This window comes from Dermacentor andersoni, chromosome 2, assembly GCF_023375885.2.
Source record: "Dermacentor andersoni chromosome 2, qqDerAnde1_hic_scaffold, whole genome shotgun sequence".
In the NCBI taxonomy this organism is placed as follows: Eukaryota; Metazoa; Arthropoda; class Arachnida; order Ixodida; family Ixodidae; genus Dermacentor; species Dermacentor andersoni.
This window is the reverse complement of record NC_092815.1, coordinates 39959594-39977538: the sequence shown is the minus strand read 5'-3', so window position 1 is coordinate 39977538 and position 17945 is coordinate 39959594. Positions and strand designations below refer to the sequence as shown.

The window sequence follows — 17945 nt, the reverse complement described above, 5'->3', positions numbered from 1 at the left end:
GGATGTCTCTTTTTCTCTCAATTACTTCTCCCCTCCTTGTGGGTTTCCGCAGAACTATTACATCAAAATTATATATTCTTGAAAATATTTCCCTTTATAGCAAATGTACCGCTAGTGGTGCTCTTGCAGTGTGTTTCGTCTTTGTTATTGTTCCCACCATTACGGTCGTGGTCACCTCGATTTCGAGTTTCAAACGTATTACTTGCCTAGAAGATAAATGAGAGGAAAGCCGATTAACCGAGGGGCCCCATTTTTATTAACCATATCATGAGAAGCCAACAAACACTGACACCAAGGACAACATAGGGGAAATTACTTGTGCTTAATAAATGAAATAAAGAAACGATAAATTATTGAAAATTAAGGTGGATGAAAAAACAGCTTGCCGCAGGTGGGAACCGAACTCACAACCTTCGCATTTCACATGCGATGCTCTACCAACTGAGCTACCGCGGCGCCGTTTCCCCTTCCACTTGCTTGGGTATTTATCTGGCCTAGTAGAACACTGGGAGTGTTAGCCAGCGCCACCGCTCACAGACCTTGGCGGTGGACGTGGAACGTCCTTTTTGCTGTAGGCGTCACGAGAACGTGATCTTTTTGGTTGAAGGCGACTGGTCAATAAACCCAAACATGCTACCTGAAGGCATCAATGTTGCCGGATTCAAGACCCTCGTTATGTAATAAACAAGAAGAACGCTAATTAATCGAGGGGCCCCATTTTTATTAATCATATCATGAGTACAATCATATCATGTACTACAACCAGTCAAATATTCTGAACTAAAAAAATCTCTGATGATATGAATGATACCACTGGAAAAAATTACACTGCAATAAACTCATATGGGTTTGTGTGGCTATGTAGTACATGTAGTGATATTTTTTGGGGGGTCCAAGGAGGATATGGTATCTCTTTAGTTCAGATATAACGTATGGGTATTCAGAATAACACTGTGTAATATCACACTCCTTTGCGTGGTTGCAGACAAATGGTATATTAAATCATTAAACACGCCTGAAATATTGGGAGTGGGCCAAAGGAAAGGCAAACCATCTAGACACAAACGAAGTGTCTCATGTTGTACCCAAGAGCATCTTTTGTAAGTGCGTGAAATCTGATGTGAATATATCCAGCCTTTTTTAAAATATGTTAAAACTAACATGTACCATTTACCCTACCATACCTCCTTAAAGCATATGCTTTCTATAACCACAACAGTCATTTAGCTCAACATCAATTCTCATAGTGGGCAACACAAAGCGCTGCCTGTTAAAAGCCAGCTACACACCATAAATTAATTTGAGCTTAGTGAATTTTATTCAGTGCAGCAGGAAGCGGAAGAACTTTTTCCTGCAGGTCTTAAAAATGAGGCCTAACGAAGCCTTCAACAGGAATTATACAAAATTCTGCGTGCAAGTGTTTGTACTCGGCATATCACAGATGAAAACTCCACTTTCTGTACAGCATTACCTCAGTAGCGAGTCTTGTTTGAAGTATTCTAAAGACTGACAACCCTGAGTTTACGCCTATTCTCAACTCTGCCCCAGCAGTGCAAATGCTGTCACTTCAGCAGACACGGCACGCCAGTTACTACACATTGGAGCTACAGTCGCTGGTTGTTGCTGATGGCAAGATGGACTAGTATTGTTGCTAACGAATGACAAAAGAAAGCACCACCAGAGCAGAAAAGCAAGCACACTCCAGTTAATAGATCAGTGACCTGCACACTTCTCCCCTTCTACTCGGAATAAAAAGCTTCCAAGAAACAGCACATTCCTTTAAAGCTTACCACAAATATAGTAAAATAGTACAAGTTCTCATGCCTGTCTAAGATCATCTCAGATTACATGCTCTGGGCCGTCACCCTAGTACCTCCAAAACTTATCTCAACTTTCCCCATATTTTTCAAGAACAGTGGTACTATGATTGGCCTAGAGAAAGATAAGATGCTTCTAAAGTTGACTTCCACCTTTGCATGCATTATGTATACCCACACTTTGGTCTTAATAGTTTACCTTATTAAAAAACTGCTTTGTGTGCATACGTAAGTGTAAATTTAGTTTAATGGTTCGCTGCAGATTGATGCGAGAAGTACCAGATCTGGGAAGTTATGAGGCCCCCTTGGGTAAGGAATGCACACAAGAATGCCGAGAGTTTACCTGTGTGTTAATAATCGTTAAATTTTTTTACTGGTGGCGTGTACTTACATATTTGTCCTGTTACACATACAGAGAGCACATTTGGAGCGCCTAAGTCCAATATACTTATCTATACGCATGCAATTTACGGCTGCTGATCTTTGACAAACTAACAGAAATTTCAAGCACAAAAATGCATCAATAAAATATTGTGCTAGAATTTTTTGTCCAGCCCTCACCACGCAAGTGCACTGACACTGTCACGCACGAAAATATAATTGCAATGTGACGCTAACGTTCAAAACAGCCTTCTTGTGCTTTCAGCAAAGCTTCACTGTGTTACCGACCGCTATTATGGAGGCACCATGAGTTACTGTACATCTACATTCGTTGATTTACCGCCAAACCAGAGCATAGCGAGTGTAGCCTTGGCTTCTTTCCACAGTTAAATAGTGAACAGGTGCTGAAGTCACGATGCTGCCAGTATCAAAGTAGATTATAATTACAAGCCACAACAAATGACCATTCAAAAAAAAATTATCTTTGATTTGTTGAGGAAAACACCGCACAGAGCGAATGACCCTATCGAGGCGCTGCAACAACAGCAGGATCCACACTGCAGGAAAAGTTTCAGCTGAACAGGCACACAAACTTGGGCATTACCGTTACAAGTGATGTAAACAACGGTCAATTAGTAATAGTGCCGATAACCGCAGAAAGCTGTAATGAAAGCCAAAACGCGTAGCCCAGTAGGCTTAAGGGATGAAAGCGCGAGTTACACACCTTTGTCGAGATCTCGTTCTTCACCCATTATGTTGAAGCAAGGAAATTTTTCAGCGTAGTCCCTCACGCCAGCCACTCAAGATACCGAGTTTATTAACCCACAAATACCAAAATGTAGCAGACACAGAGTCACCACAGCGGCACCATCATTCGCCACCAATTACCCAACATGCACCGGATACCGGCATTTGGTGACGTACGAAGGAAGCGGAAATGCTTTCATTACTTCGGTTACTGCTGGACTTCTGAAGTTCAATAGCTACATACCTCACACTATGTACTGCACCTTCACGCCATAGAGTTTCTATGCTTCACGCCATGCTTCACGCCTTCACAAGCGCGCGGACTTGCAGCAGCCGTCCACAAGTTCTTGAGTTCTTGATGTGCGCGAGTTGAGAGATTTTTGTTGTACTGAGGCAAGTGCATGGTGGGCAAGAGTGATCAGCGCGAGGTGTGCGTAGCATGCTTTGCTCGCAATTTGCTCATGACGTTGATCATTGTTTCTTGCAGAAGCAAATACCTGTAGTAATCACGGTGCCCTTAATTATCGGAACACAAAACAGCGTTAAGATACCGCGTTGTTATTTCAGGCTTTGCGCCCGCTTCGTGCCGTGCCGCATGGTTTATGCGTGTGTTTCTGTTTCAGGTGCAAAGCCCAACTGCAATGTTCGTTAAGAAGGCTCCTCTGGGCCGTAGAAAGCAATAGTCCTTCGCCTGTGGCATCTAGATTCTCAGTGTCATGTCTGCTTACGGGCCGCGGCTCCCAAAAGGTGAGATCGAAAACAAAACAGTTAAAAAACAAGCGCGTTCGTGAGATATAGCGCTCCAAGCGCGAATGTTCTGGTGTACAACCCTTAACGCATTCCTAAGTCGAGGTGTTTGTCCTGATCATTTTTTTTAAAGGTTTCAAAACCGCATCTGCCGGTAGCGAAGATGCTGGAGAAAGCAGCGAATCGACAACCACCGTCATTGGACCGGTGCTCCCGCCTGGCTTAAAACTGTCTGGGCAGGATGTCGAAGCCCCGGCGCCTTGTGGCGAAAGTGCGCAGGATTTGTACGGGCCACGTTTGCCGCCGGGGTTCACCGACACATCACCTAAACCAGGCATCATCGGACCCGTTTTGCCGCCTGGTTTTTCAGCGACTTCTCAACAGGACGCTGTTGACAGCGACAGTGACGACTCGGGCGACGTTATCGGGCCGATGCCATCTGAGGCTATTGGGGATGACTACACAGACGACACCGCTGCGAGGGATTTTGACCGTAGAGCGACCAAAATGAAAAGGCGACTCGAGGGAAAGGTGCGCCCTTCATGCGTCACATTGTTTGTGAGATTTGTGTGTCATTGCAACTTGTACAGAATGCATAATGTAATGTGATGATGTGCAACGAATACGAGGAGTGTGCTGTTCATTCTTAATTTACTAGGGTTGTATAAGAGTTTGAGTTGATTTACTTGAAATTTAATGTTTCAAGTGCATGCTACAATAAAAAAAAGAAGTGCACTTTTCAAGAATTTACTTTTAAACAAGCCTGAATCGCTAAGTAAACAAAAGTGCTGCGCCAGTATTCTAACACGCTTCTTTCTTGATAATTAAGGACTTGGAAACCGAACCCCGCCGAGAAGAGTGGATGACAGCATTGCCAGACAACTTGGGTCTTCGAATTGGCCTGGGGTCCAGGACATTTCGGAAAAACATGGAGGACCCGACAGCTGACCGCTCCGTTTGGACAGACACACCTGCAGACAAAGTCAGAAAGGCAGAGGTGTGTTTATTTGCTGTTCCGACCCTAGTTGATTATAAAAGTTTCTGTCGTGAGAGCCTGCTGCTGTTGCAGCGAATGTGTTCAGAGCAAGAAAAAACGCTAGTCTGCTGATGCATTTAAATAGCATCTATCGTTATCAGGTTATTTTAAGCCAACAGAAGTTTTCTTAATGTGCACCTAAATCAGTTGGCATAACTGCAAATTTAACCTGTGATTACATACTCAGCAAGTGACTGTTAATCACTGAGCAACAGCGACGGGAACAGCTATGATGGCTGCCATGCAGTGCTTGGGTAGTGTGCTAGAGGGATGAAAATAGTGGAACATTAAAACATGGTGACGGTATGTAATCATTGTTTTCATCCTTAAATAAAACTTCTTTTTCATTTGTGTTGTGCAGTTTCAGCAGGAACAATTCTAGGGGGTGCTCCAGATTTGTCAACTGAAGAAGCACCAGCAAATTGTGCAGGTGGTTAAATGGATGCTAAGAGCATCCCAGCATCCCCTGTGAAATGGCATAATTGTCATAACTGCGGAGCTCCTATATCATATAACTTTTGCCCTTTCCCCAGATTGAGTGTGTCCTCATAAGGTAGGAAATCAATAATGTCATACAAAAGCTTTTTTTTCTCTTTCTTGCACATCTGAAAAATGTAACCACCTTCCAACAGCTGTTGCTATTAATGATAATGATATTAATGATAATATATAATAATGATATAAATGGTAATGCGTTTCTCAAAGCACCTAGTAATATTGCATAATGGCCTCTGGCCTTTATACAAATTAAGGCCATAAGTATAATGAACATTGTATAATAGCCTTTAATATCTCCGGTGCTGAGGGTATAATAAATAAATAAATAAATAAATAATCTTATATCCGAAGTGGAAAACAAGGAAGAGACACTTTTGCAATTTTACACAAGATCAATTTCATCTTGTATGCCACTCTCTGTGCTTCATTCTCTTGTGCCATCAATCCTCGTAGAGAACACCAAATGCCACCTACTGCAAGTCATCTGCTACAAAGATGGGTGCTTCCCAACTTCACATGAACAAAAAGTTCCCTTTACCAGGGCACTAGGTCGTACGTTGTAAATTAGCAAGTATTAACATGAGCACATTCTCACTTCTCTTCTATTGCGAGTGTGAGCTTCAAATTATTATTTTGAAAGCATGCAGTTGCTAGCTATATTTTGGGAACAAGTAACTACAAAGAAACTTCTGTTGTGCTTCTGTGTAGCTCGGACACCTTGCCTTGGGCTGCGTTTAGTTCATAGCTGTGTGAGTGCTTAAGGGATGCCAGAAGGAGATGTTGTCAAACAGTAGTTCAGTAGATTACAGAACTGAGATATCGAATAGGGACTGTATTTAAAAGCAATTCTTTGTTGTTTTCTGGTTCGCATTGTTTTGTAATCACCTCATCCATACTGCTAAGTAGACAAACCGGCTGATAGCCGTGGGGCAACAAAATATGACCCAAAAATAAAGGGCAAGAATAACAGCAGGAATGAAACAACTCACTAAAAATTTTGTGCACAGGTTACTTCTGTATTTACCCGAGATTTTTCATGCCAAAGAAAGATGCACACAATTACACAAAAGACAGATTGCGGTACCAGCAAGTCCCCAAAGGAGGTCTTCAAGATATTAGTATTTGGAAATGACTGGTCAAGGCTAGTTGGTTGGCAGTTATAAAAATTAATGTTGCCTTTAAAGATGAGATGTATCTTGACGACTTATTACACTATTCTCAAAAAAAAAAAAAATGCACGAAGTCTGTGACATCGCACAATTATGGCGTCAGTAGCAAAGTTGAGAGAAAAATTGTGAAAGTGCAATGTGGCCTTCGGTTGTGATTTTCTGTGCTGTAGCTATGTAGAGTATGCTAGATATTGTAGACATATTTTTGGGCAGTTTTGACTAGAACATATGAAAATATTTTTTTTCTCTGCACACAGTGGCCCTCAACACAATTGGTTTAAGGGTCAGCACGGTATGAAAAGCTCGAACAGGAAAGTTGATTCTGCACATTTTTGCCTGTCTAGAACAGATATACTTGTAGCAAAGGCACAAAGCAAAATACACTTGTGGATTCGTATTACATTGTCCACCTGTCTACTGTTCCCGGTTGCTTTCCCATTATTGTATGGATATCTGTTGCTTGTGCATTGGGTGGAAAATGTGTTTGATGTCTACACATGTTTGTGTCAACTTTTTTATTTTGTTAATCATCAGCAGAAAAAGTCGAAAAAGGATGAAGATAGAGCTGAGACCTCGCGCCATCAGAAGCGACACCACCAAGAAATGGAGCTTGAGGAACAGCTGAAGCAATACAATGTGCGTATCTACTTTGCATTTTGTCAAACCGAAAATTTGCTGTCAAATGATTACTTTCTTTTCTTGGCTCTGCAGAAGGAAAAGAGGGCAGAGTCACTTCTCGATATGCACAGGAAGAAGAAGAAAGAGGAAAAAAAGGTATGGCCAAACTACATTGTCCCATATTATTTACAAGGTGCTGGAGTGGTCAACAGTTGTTGAAGCCAAGCAATAGGGGAGCTCAGAAGGACCCTGAAATGATTTTGACAATTTTGTACAAGCATACTGAGTCGTTAGGGTGGGTGCTTCTGATCATTAAGTGATGCATTTTAGCGCTGCGCATAAAGCCCGTAATTTACTATGAGGTTCTAAAATTGTGCATCGCTATTGATTGCAACGGTGCCGCTCCCCTGAGTTTTCAGGCACCCCCACATAGTTAGCCCACTTGATGCGATTTGCACGAGCTATCCAGTTGGCTACCCAGGTCATGTCATCGATAATTTTTCCAACTTAATGGTGAACAAATGTTCGTGATTCAGGCGACTCTCATTGCAACCAATCCTGATTATTCGACAAAAAAACGTGCGTTGTATCTAAAGTCCGTAATATTTGAAACGCTTCACTTCTGAAACTTTCGTCGCAATGTCTAACAACTTTATTCAAAAGAGTGAGTGACAAACTTCCAAAGTAAAAAAACTAACAAAAAAGTCGCACTTTCACCTGAAAGGTGACGCATTGATTGCGATAGCAAATTAAGCAAGATAAGCACGGCAGCAGTAGCGAGCAAACTTACCTTCGTGCTGTCTCTCGCTTCAACGCGAACTAAATGTCCAAAGCACAGCACATCTGAAGCTACCGGCCCTGGGCGCACGTTGTCCACATCGTAGATTGCTTTGAAGAAGAGGCTCGCATGGGTGCGCACTTTGTTCATATCGCAGATTGCTTTCAAAATACGGCGCATGCGCTGGCGAGCACTTCGTCCATATGGCATATCGCTTGCAAGATACGGCGGCCACACCTGAAGCAGTAGCCCTCACTCTCGAGGGAAGGAAGGCGGTGCGTTTCCACCTCGCCTTTCTCCTCACGCACATGGTATTGAGCCGCGATCGTCAGCTGAGCCTCGTAAGTCAGTTGTCGAGTTTCCCGTATCGCCATGGCAAAAGTACATTTTATATGGCCGATCTTGAAAAAAAAATTCTGCTAATTTTGTCTGCTGTAGCCGATAGTGTGATGTAGTGCGGTCTATTAAAAGTGAACTTCGTTGCATTAATAAAATAGTTAGAGCAAACTAAGGCTGCAATATGGTCCATTATATCCGAAAGTCTGTTGTACGCGGTTCCGTAGTAACGAGCATAGACTGTAGTTGGGCTGCTGTTTAATTTGTTTCTATAAAAAATATAATGGAAAGAGAATACACAATGACAATTTATCACTACACTCAAACACTTGTGGCATCATGCCCAACTGCAAGGCAACATGCAAACGGAGTGGCTGCAGCGCATGGGGTTGTTGGTATCCTATCGGTGCCAGCCTCTGCATGTTTGCGGCTGTCACCTCATCCTGTAGGATTACTACCACAATAGAGTTCGAGCATTTCCGGTATTAGGGTAAACACAAGAGCAAACAGACTGGGCATTTTAGCGGATGAGCGGAGGTGAAAACGTGAACAGCCTGCATGGTGCAGCCACCTGGTGGCACAGAGCTCAACCAGACAAACACAGAGCTATTACAGCAGTAACCAAGTATATTCTTCTTTGCTGCTGGTGTGAATTTTGAGTAGGAATGTAATCATGAACACATTTTATTTTTAAATGTGCAAAATGTTTTACGCTTGGTTACAGCAGTAGTAGCCCTATGTTTGGCTGGTTAAGCTCTGCGCCACCAGGTGGCCACACCGTGTGGGCCGCTCAGGCCGCTCACGTTTACGCTAAAGCCTCTTTATCACAGTGGTAATAGTATGTAGGAGTTTTAGTTTACGCCTCCGCCCATCCATTAAAACGTCCAGCTTGCATGCAGTTATTGGAATACTGGACACTCAGCGCTGCGACAGAATGCTTGCAATGCACACTCCTTGGATAGCTCTTGCAGGGGATTGACAGCCAGGTGGCGAGCGGAGAGGTCATAGAGGCTTTGCTCACCGGCTCCAAAACAACCGGAAGTAGAATGCCACAATGCCGCATGATGACGCAGAGCCAGTGAAGGCAGAGCTTATCCCCGATCATTCGGCGAATGAGTCAAGGAGAAAAAGCATGGCTAGGGAGGAAAGTAACTTGTAATTGTCCATAGCTCTCTTAACATGAGACACTACTGTTTTCATGTAGCTGTACCCTACGCGTCTACAAAATTTGTCTAAACCGATACAGGGACTCTTTAAAGACACCGCGCTACTCTTATTTTTTAAGGCCACCATTTTTGCTTTTGGACTTTTCTTAGCATGTCAATGAACTAACAGCCAAATTAATTGTGGTAACTAATACACACAAACCCAAGTTATCGGTCATTGGGATTTAATATAGTACAAGCAGAATGAGAGTAATCCTAAACTCAAATTTTCACAACTCCAGCCACATTTCATTCTCCCATGACATTGTAGAGGGGCTCAATAGTCGCAAAGAATCAATGTTATGTAAAGGAAGTTGGCATGCCATGGTTTCCATGCATGCTCAGCCTGTTGATGGTGTTCCCATGGCCTCTGTGATTGGGCAGTGCGCAGTCAGACCTCGGAAGCCATGGCGCCACTTATATGGTTATAACAGCTTCTGCGAGGTGACTGTTGATGTACCATTAGCTCGGCATGTTGTTGCATCATTCCCATGCTTCAAACACCCTACCACTGGCTGCGTAATAATCAGGCAATACTTAAGATGGTTGGAAAATGTAATGGAAAATGTAATGCCTCTTTTTTTCTACGTATTGTCAATATTTTCGGAAGTTAAATTGCATGTTACATATTTAACTAATTATCATAATGCAACTCACTGAGGTCATGTCATTCGCACCAAGTGCACAAAATCACTGCATTGTGATGCTGCTATTGGTGCTGCCCAACAAGCTTTTATGGGAGCGTCACAGCATCCTTAAGGTCCTCTTGTTGTAGAGGGACTATATTGAGTACTAACTTATAATAACGTAAATAACTACTCATTTGTAGTTCAATTGGCCAGTCCTAGGTGCAACCTTTGAATGTCAATTTCCACTACCTGTGCCATCAATCAGGGACTTTTTAGGAATTCAAAGGTGGTGTCACTGCCAATCTATCATTCCTTTGCCATTCTTCAGCTCATCAAAATTCTCTCAGCAGAAGTGGCCTATTTGCAATTTTAGAGGTAATTGCTAATAATCTACACTGGCTTAAACATTTCCTTTAGTATTCTTTTAAAGAATATGAAATTGAAAATGCATCAGTTTGGTTGCATAAAAAATGGCTGCTTGCATGTACCTTTCGCATTTTCTGGTCTTTATCTGACTGATGACCGTAATGACTAGCCAAGGTTAGTTAATTGGTAGCTATGAAAATGAATGTTGCCTCTAGAGACGAAATGAAAGACATTCTGGCCGCTTTTTTGGCTCTTCCTGAAAGAAAAAAAGCTCACAAATCTGCGACATCACACGATTATGTTATCAGCAGTAAAATTACATGTCAAGACGGAATTTGGAGTGTTAATGTCACATCAAACTGCCGAACATTCTCACCAGTCTTCTTGCTCCCAATATGTGATGTGCTATTTCTTTATCACAGATACAGGTGCTGTAGTGCCTGAACAGGTTCTTGCACATATTTTACAGCGAAAGCTGTATGTGACTAACCTTCTGCAGTTTTTTCGGCGTCTGGCAACAGAAACGGACTTAGCGGTTTCTAACAAACCCATACACAATGGGTTTCATTGTTTTCTTTGTGTGCGATCACGTACGGGTGCAGTGCCGTGGTGCAGATGTCAAAATGTGGAACAAATTAGAACGCTCGCCGTGAAAAATAGCATGAAGTCAAGGTTATCACAGTATATAAGCAGGAGAGGTATCCGTGCTAAAAACAGCTGCATTATCGATTGGGCAGACATGTATAGTTCATACACTCAAAGAACAACATGCATACGAGGAGTGCCAGAGGGAACAGCAACGATAATGTAAACCGCGCCAGCACGAAACAACCACCGGCGAAGAACATTCCTGCGATGCTGAACAAAAACAATCGCGAGCCAGGGCAACCATTCCACTCTGTGAAGATGGAATGGCAGCTAAAGCACTGTGCTTTTCATTTGAGAGCTTTGACTGTCGTCAGCTTTTGCTGCCATTCCATCTCCACAGAGTGGAATGGTTGTCATTCTTTTTAACAATGGTTCAGGCCTGCAAATATATTGCAGAAACTTCAAATACAGTTAAACCTTCATTAACAAAGTTGGTAAAATCAATACTTTACTTCAGTAATGGGAATTTCGTTGTACTGATATTCTACATTTTATGCAAATAAGTACAGTTGCTGACTGATTTTTTTTACACGGTAGGGGTTGTTGTGGATCAAGGTGGCGTTCGGGCAAACACTCCACCAAGCCCATCGACAAATATGTCCAGTAGTAGGAATGAAGGAAAAAGGGTTTGTTTTTACCTTAATTACATGACTCCGGTTACGGAAACCCACTCCATGCAGGAGCATGTTAAAAGCCTGAGTTCACATCATGACACGGCCCCACTGCATAAAAAGTATCCGCATTTTATGTCATCGTTTTCCTTAGGCAACTCAATTAGTGAATCTGATGACTGTATCGCAGTCAATCACAATCGTCGGATCGGTTGCAATACCACGCCCATGATATCACAGCGTTCCGCAGCATTCCCACTTCCAGTGCACCCCCACCTTCGATAGTATGGAATAGGGGACAGGATAGCAACCTGGGAATCCAAGGTCGAAGCCGTTCCCACGGTAGCATTCAGCGTTTGCCGTCTTCCATCATTAGTTCAGGCTGTCAAATAGTAGTAGGGCCTTTTGTGGACCCGTCAACAGTCGGTGTCAATGCTGCGTTGACTTCTGAATAGGTGCTGATGGATGGGCAGGGTTGCCTCGTGGCAAACATCTAATTAATGCCCTTGGCTGTGTTGAGACATAACAGGCTCATAAGAATTTCTGTAGCAATAGGAAAAAACTTCATTTCAATGACTAAAAGATATTTTCATTTTGTTGAATTTGAGAGTCTGCAACTGAAAATGCTGTTTCATGCCTTGTCAACAAGATCTTCACATTGGCGGTACCTCCATTTACCATATTACCTCCAAGACAAAGTGCGCGGTCAGTATATGCGCTTAGCTGCACTAATAGCCATGCATAGCCACGCTCGTGCACGCTTAATCGTATTATCGCGTGCCCCTCCTGCCTGCTCCATTGGGCACACGGAAAGGCAGGATGCACCAGGCCACCATCTTACCCTTATCACACCCACAGCACACAGGTCATGCAAGCGCGATAAAATCTTATTGCAGTTGGACTTTATATGGACCACAATGGCAAGAGGGTTTCCCGTTTAGTACTAGTGCCGCTACTCACGTTTATCAGATGTTGCTTGCTTCAGCAGCCACTATCTGTCGCGAGGCGTGTGATTTGAGAGCTGCATTCACAGGAGAGAGAGAAAGCAACGTGAAGAACGGCAGGGAGGTCAATCAACCCCTGAAATTTTTTCATGCTGTCATGCACGGCACACCAAAACAACCCCCGGCCCCGGAAATCATGCTGGATTTTGTCTAGAATGTCTTTTTCACGCTCGAAAAGACATTTCAGCGCGAACATTGCGAACTCAGGCTCGATTTCGTGGTAACGCCCATGCACCTAGAGTTACATAACGCAAGGAGCCCCATCCGAGCACAAAGTTTCAAGGGCGTTTTGATGATGAGCGGGCGCATCGCGGCATCTCCCGGAGGCTGTGGAATCTACTGAGCTCATGGATTTCAATTACGAAACTTAATGGGTATAATGTTCTCAGAAACTTTTGATGCGAAAGGTGCATTGTCATTTCCAAAGTCGTGCTTTAGGTTTTCAATTCCGGAACTTTGTGGGTTTAATGTTCCTATAAACATTTGACGCCAAATGTGCATTCATTTTTCTAAAGTCGTACGTCGGACTATACGAGACAAGCCAAATCAGCAATGTTTATAAGAACATTAAACCCACAAAGTTCCGGAATTGAAAACCTAAAGCACGACTTTGGACTTTGGAAAAAGTAGGCTACCGAGCAGTATGCATATGGACTGTGGGCCAAGCGTCTCACATTTTCTTCGATATTCCTTCGGTAGCCATATTAGGTGCCCAAAGTAGGCATTCGATTGTGGCCAACATGCTTTTCTTTGTGGCTATTATTTCAGTGCCCCCGCCCCACAAAAAAAAAAAAAAAAACAAGACGTTGTGGTGTCGTAAATTGTCGCGTGGTGAAAGTTCGATTTTGTTACTCCTTCTTTTGCGGAAAGTAATGGGCCACGGGACGCTTCAGTTGCCGGATAGTCTTATTAAATTATTGCGGTAGCAATTATATGCACACCCCAGGAGTCGGTTACAGAATTTTCGAAGCAGAAACTCAAGGAGTCTTACGAGACGGAAATTACACGACTCGTTAGTCAGTGGGACAAATGTCTAAATGCTCATGAAGACTACTTTTAAATAAGGTACCCCGTTTCTCAGAGATTAGCATTGGCTCGCTTTCATTTGAGTCGCCCTTGTATATTTTGCAGAACTCTTGCTTTTGATATGTGCTCTCTGTTGCGACTATAATTTCAATGCAATTACTAACAATATACGACCGGTGAAAGGTGCTCCTGCACAATACATTGTAACAAAGGACCGCGTCATAGAGATTTTTCCAGGTCATTACATATGTACAAAAATGCAAACAAAGTTCTTGAATGACAAGGTATCATTAAAATATTTGTCCTCAACTTGTTCGATTCATGGCCTTTACATTTCTCATGTCAGCGACATGCACTGCTTTGCTGGTTTCAAACTGATATAGTTCTAAAGTTCATGTCATATTTCCTTTACTTATTAAATAGACAAAACGGGGAAGCATTGATATCGGTTATTTCGGGCACAACTTTTGAGACATACGAGTATATTCTTTTATGAAAAAATACATATTTTACTTGTTTTGACAGTGCATAGCGTTCAAGAATTCATTTGCAGGATCTTTGGCAATGGCAGTGCAGTTATTATTCATGTATTTATTTGATCCCTCGGCAAATTCTGTAAGGAGGAGGCCCAGCTGCAACGTGAGCCCCCCCCCCCCCAACGAAGTTTCTGGCTACGCCACTGATACCCTTTCATTACTTTGCGCAGTGCAGCCATATGCATATATCTGAAGGATGAAAAAGTATTGCGGCAAATTATTAAGTGTTTGTGTCTTGTTTATTGCAAGAAACAAAAGCGAGCGCTCCTTGCCACAATGTGCTACAGTCCATTGTGAACTGTTGTTCCTATGAGCAGTTCATTTTAAGACATTATTTTATTCAAAAGCAAGACTGGTCCTCAAACTGCTCAGATTACAAGAGAGTTTGTGCAACAGATTTTGTCATCAATAGTGTCTTCTGCACTGCATTAAAATGCTGAGCATTGTATATGCAATATTAGTATGTTTTGTCATGTGAATGTGCCTGTCGGGAGAGAGGCGACTGTGTGCTTGCATTGGAAAGGGTATGAACATTGTCTCCTACCGTGTCATTTCAGAATGAAGTTAAAGAACGGCGGGAGTTCAGTCGTGAAGAAGACCTGAAAATCAGCCGGATTGACCCAAGAGCCAGCAAAACATTGATCAACAATGCTGCTTTCCTGAACTCAAAGTTTTCATCTGGTGAAAGGAAGTTTCTGTAGCTTCTGTGAACTCATCTGGTACTATTCGCTCTTTCCAAAGAATACATCAACCATTTCTTGAATAAGTGACTGCTCGCTGAATTTGTGGCCTGTGCAGAAGCGCTCCCTCTGCCTGCCAGTATTGAAGGCTTTACGTTTTCTGACTTTAGGCGAGTTGCTGACCTATTGTTCGGACATGGGCGCTGCCTCAAAAGTGTCTGAATAATCGAACAGTCTCGAAAAAACAAGTTTTGATGGTAAAATCAATCACCATTTTTTTACAACCTCAACAAAGCAGAGGATTTGTTTAGAGAATTTTGCTGTGTTGTACTTTATTGCAATAATATTCTCAGGGGTGGCTGCAATTTGTGACATGCTGACGATTTGGTGGTCGGTGCTTGGATGAGTACAACAGTGTGCCAATCTCTTGTGTGCACACTTTAGTCGTACCATTGCTGCAGCGTTTTGCAACTTGCCATGTAAATATAACCTCTGTATATAGTTTCTCCTCGTAATGATATCTATTTGAAATTTCCTGGTGATTGAGGCTGCAGGTGTGTTTCGACTTCGCCCGTTGCTCAGCCCAGTGTGTGTCACCGATTGTCGTGAGGGGCAGATATCATGTATGCAACCTTGACATCATGATGCTGTCAGTTAAAACATTTTTAGAAGTTGCAATTTTCCCAAATGCGAACTTTGCATTGCCATAGCACCTTGTAGAAGACTGAATTATTCTTGGCTTTATTCCGTTCCATACATAGCAGTCGACGCTGTAGAAGCTACGCAAGAAGTTCGGTCAAGAAATGTTATCACTCCACGCGTTCCGTCCATGCTTCGTTGTGCGCCAACAGCGTTCACTCACGCGGGCATGTACGCGAGGCTCCTCGCGACGTATTTCAAATAAAAAAAAAAAGAACCTGAAAAAAATAAAAATGATCTAGAACAATTCATTATCCGCCATATACCACCGTGCATTTGTTTCTCAGGATTAAAACTTGTTTCTTTCAATACTGAGCCTATATAAAAAAACTGCTCGTGGAATTGCGGTAAAAAAAACATTGAACTATATCCCAGTGTGAACGAAGCCACTGCAAGGGGTCTCTCTATCTAGCCTCCACAGTGTTGACTGCTGTGTGTGGAATGGGGTATAGGCTTCTCGTCTTCACAGCATGTCTGCCATACTTGCAATATCAAAAGTGAGATTGCACAATGTGAAGCTCAAACCCCATGACGGCAATTTTGTGTGTGCCAGCAACGAGCGACGGCTTCGAGTGAGTGATAAAACCAGCCGTTGCAGGGAGCAGATCACTCGGTTTTAGAAATGTAGAATTCGTCGCTTGTCGCCCAGAAGAGCTATAAGTGACTAGCCATATTACCCAGTAGCGCGGGACTGTAACAGGATGTTCAACAGTGAGACTATCGGTTGTCGCATAAAACAAAGAAATGACCAAATTTTGATACATGCAAGCATAAAAGACCTACTCCAAGACCTTCATAAGTACTTTATGTTGCTCTTTACAGTAAAACAAATAAACTTATTAGAGCGTTCGTCACGTCAGTTTCAATGTATATTTGCTGCTCTCATACCTGCAAAACTATGGAGGCGTTGCTCAAAGTCGTCGCTCTTATGGGTTTGAATTTGTACTCAACAGGCAGACGCAACGGCCATCTCCGTCGCATCACTTGTCGCTGTCACGTGCAAGATTGTTTGCATGGCGTTTATACTTGAAACTGGCTACAGTCTTGAAGATTGAGCAACACACTATGACAGCCAAAATTTTGGTCACTATTATACGTAGGTACCATGGAGAAGCGTGAATAATTAGCAGGTCTGAAAAATCAGATGAATGTAAAATTTAAAATGTGGTCTATCACAAAACTTGTTTGGCAGTGTTAAAAAGAAATCTTTGCCAATACTTGGTATTGAACTGAGGATGCTGTGCTACTGAGCCAAGGTTATAAATGCCAACCTGCTCTCTTTAGAATTTTGTAAAAATCCCAGACATATAGAGGAGGGGAGGTTGCACCAACTTTGTTTTAGAAGTTTATTCCGAGCTCACAGCTTTTGGTCAATGTATACACGCTTTATGAACAGCCATTTATCTTTAGGCACAGCACACAAGCAGCAGCGGAGACTGACATAGTTTTCAGACCACTGACTTTTTCAGCGACTTCGCCGTTTAATCTGGTTGACCTCCCTATCTCTTCTCTCTTTCTGTTGCCAGTTCAGTTCTGCTTGCTTCAGGAACCTGTCTGGATAAACTTACTTGAAACATGTATACCTCTGGTATGCGGCATCTTGTACTGCCACAATAGGATGGCACAGGTATCATCACAATTCCTTTTTTGCATGCTTCTTCTTTTGCAAACATGTAGCACCCCACCTTTCAACAGCTTTAGAAGTATATGAAAAATTCAGGAATTGACAGGCATGCAAGGTGGTGCAGAGAAGAGGTGCGAGGTGGGGGCAGTAACAGCAGATCCAGCTTTGAACTCAATACTGCAACAGCAAGAAGCTACCACTACAGACATTCTCACCTTCTTCAGAATGACGGCTTTTTGCGATGTGCCAAACTTTGCCCAATACCATTCAGTCTTTTCTTTTTTGAAAACAAACTGCAGGACTGGTTGAAGTGGTGCACATGCAACTTTCACAAGTACTGACCATGAAACTGTGAGTGTTCACCAGAAAAGATGGAAACAATGTTAGGCAGCAGTGAGTTACAGTGAGGAATATGTTTTACTATGTTTGCCATAAAGGTCAAAGCTGAAAAATGCTTTAAGTTTATTTATTGCTTGGAATGTTGCCTTTCCGGACTTCAAATCGTCCCATGTGATAGCAGTGCAGCACCTTCCGATTTTTCATATTCAGATGCAAATGTCCCATCAAGTAGCTTGGGGAATTTTCATTACATAGGTGCAAGCTACAAAATGCCCCATATCATTGCCTGGGTATTCAAATGCCAACTGGCATTTTGCTCCCACAATTCTGCTGCCAAAAATTTCATGCAGCAGAACAAACTCAACTTTTACAATGTATTTCAACCTGCAAATAAAACGTTCAGCTTCTCTGGCAGCAAATGACGATAATCGCAGTTCGCAAATACCATGGC

The 17945-nt window shown here is 42.6% G+C and overlaps 2 protein-coding genes and 1 non-coding gene across 5 annotated transcripts in view; 1 reads left to right on the top strand and 2 right to left on the bottom strand.

Annotated features, from left to right (window-relative positions):
• The window catches only part of U2af50 (U2 small nuclear riboprotein auxiliary factor 50), a 53315-nt gene extending 50209 nt beyond the window's left edge, over nucleotides 1-3106 (bottom strand). The window contains exon 1 of the mRNA XM_050189467.3: nucleotides 2923-3106. Coding sequence (XP_050045424.2) covers nucleotides 2923-2950 — 28 coding nt within the window. The 5' untranslated portion in view covers nucleotides 2951-3106. The remainder of the gene's footprint in view (nucleotides 1-2922) is intronic.
• On the bottom strand, nucleotides 384-456 carry TRNAS-UGA (transfer RNA serine (anticodon UGA)). The gene has a single exon. It is a non-coding gene; the product is annotated as a tRNA-Ser (tRNA).
• Nucleotides 3107-3215: 109 nt separating the features above from the next.
• Nucleotides 3216-14918, top strand: LOC126542411 (GPALPP motifs-containing protein 1-like). 3 transcript variants are annotated; one of them, XM_050189473.3, is made up of 7 exons: nucleotides 3216-3375; nucleotides 3569-3692; nucleotides 3826-4223; nucleotides 4522-4689; nucleotides 6933-7031; nucleotides 7107-7169; nucleotides 14710-14918. In XM_050189473.3, exons 2-7 carry the CDS (start codon nucleotides 3662-3664, stop codon nucleotides 14851-14853), a joined length of 903 nt encoding a protein of 300 aa, XP_050045430.1. In that variant the 5' UTR covers nucleotides 3216-3375; nucleotides 3569-3661; the 3' UTR covers nucleotides 14854-14918. The 3 variants fall into 3 exon arrangements, with proteins under 3 accessions (XP_050045430.1, XP_072142491.1, XP_072142490.1); XM_072286390.1 differs by having other exon boundaries at nucleotides 3222-3338; nucleotides 6930-7031; XM_072286389.1 differs by having other exon boundaries at nucleotides 3222-3375; nucleotides 6930-7031.
• Nucleotides 14919-17945: the final 3027 nt, after the last annotated feature.

Excerpts from the sequence above, each read along its gene's own strand:
- LOC126542411 (XM_072286390.1), top strand. The coding sequence starts at position 3,662 with ATGTCTGCTTACGGGCCGCGGCTCCCAAAAG. Across the intron at positions 3,693-3,825 it reads CGGGCCGCGGCTCCCAAAAG|GTTTCAAAACCGCATCTGCC; the intron begins GTGAGATCGAAA and ends TTTTTTTTAAAG. Across the intron at positions 7,170-14,709 it reads AGAAGAAAGAGGAAAAAAAG|AATGAAGTTAAAGAACGGCG; the intron begins GTATGGCCAAAC and ends GTGTCATTTCAG.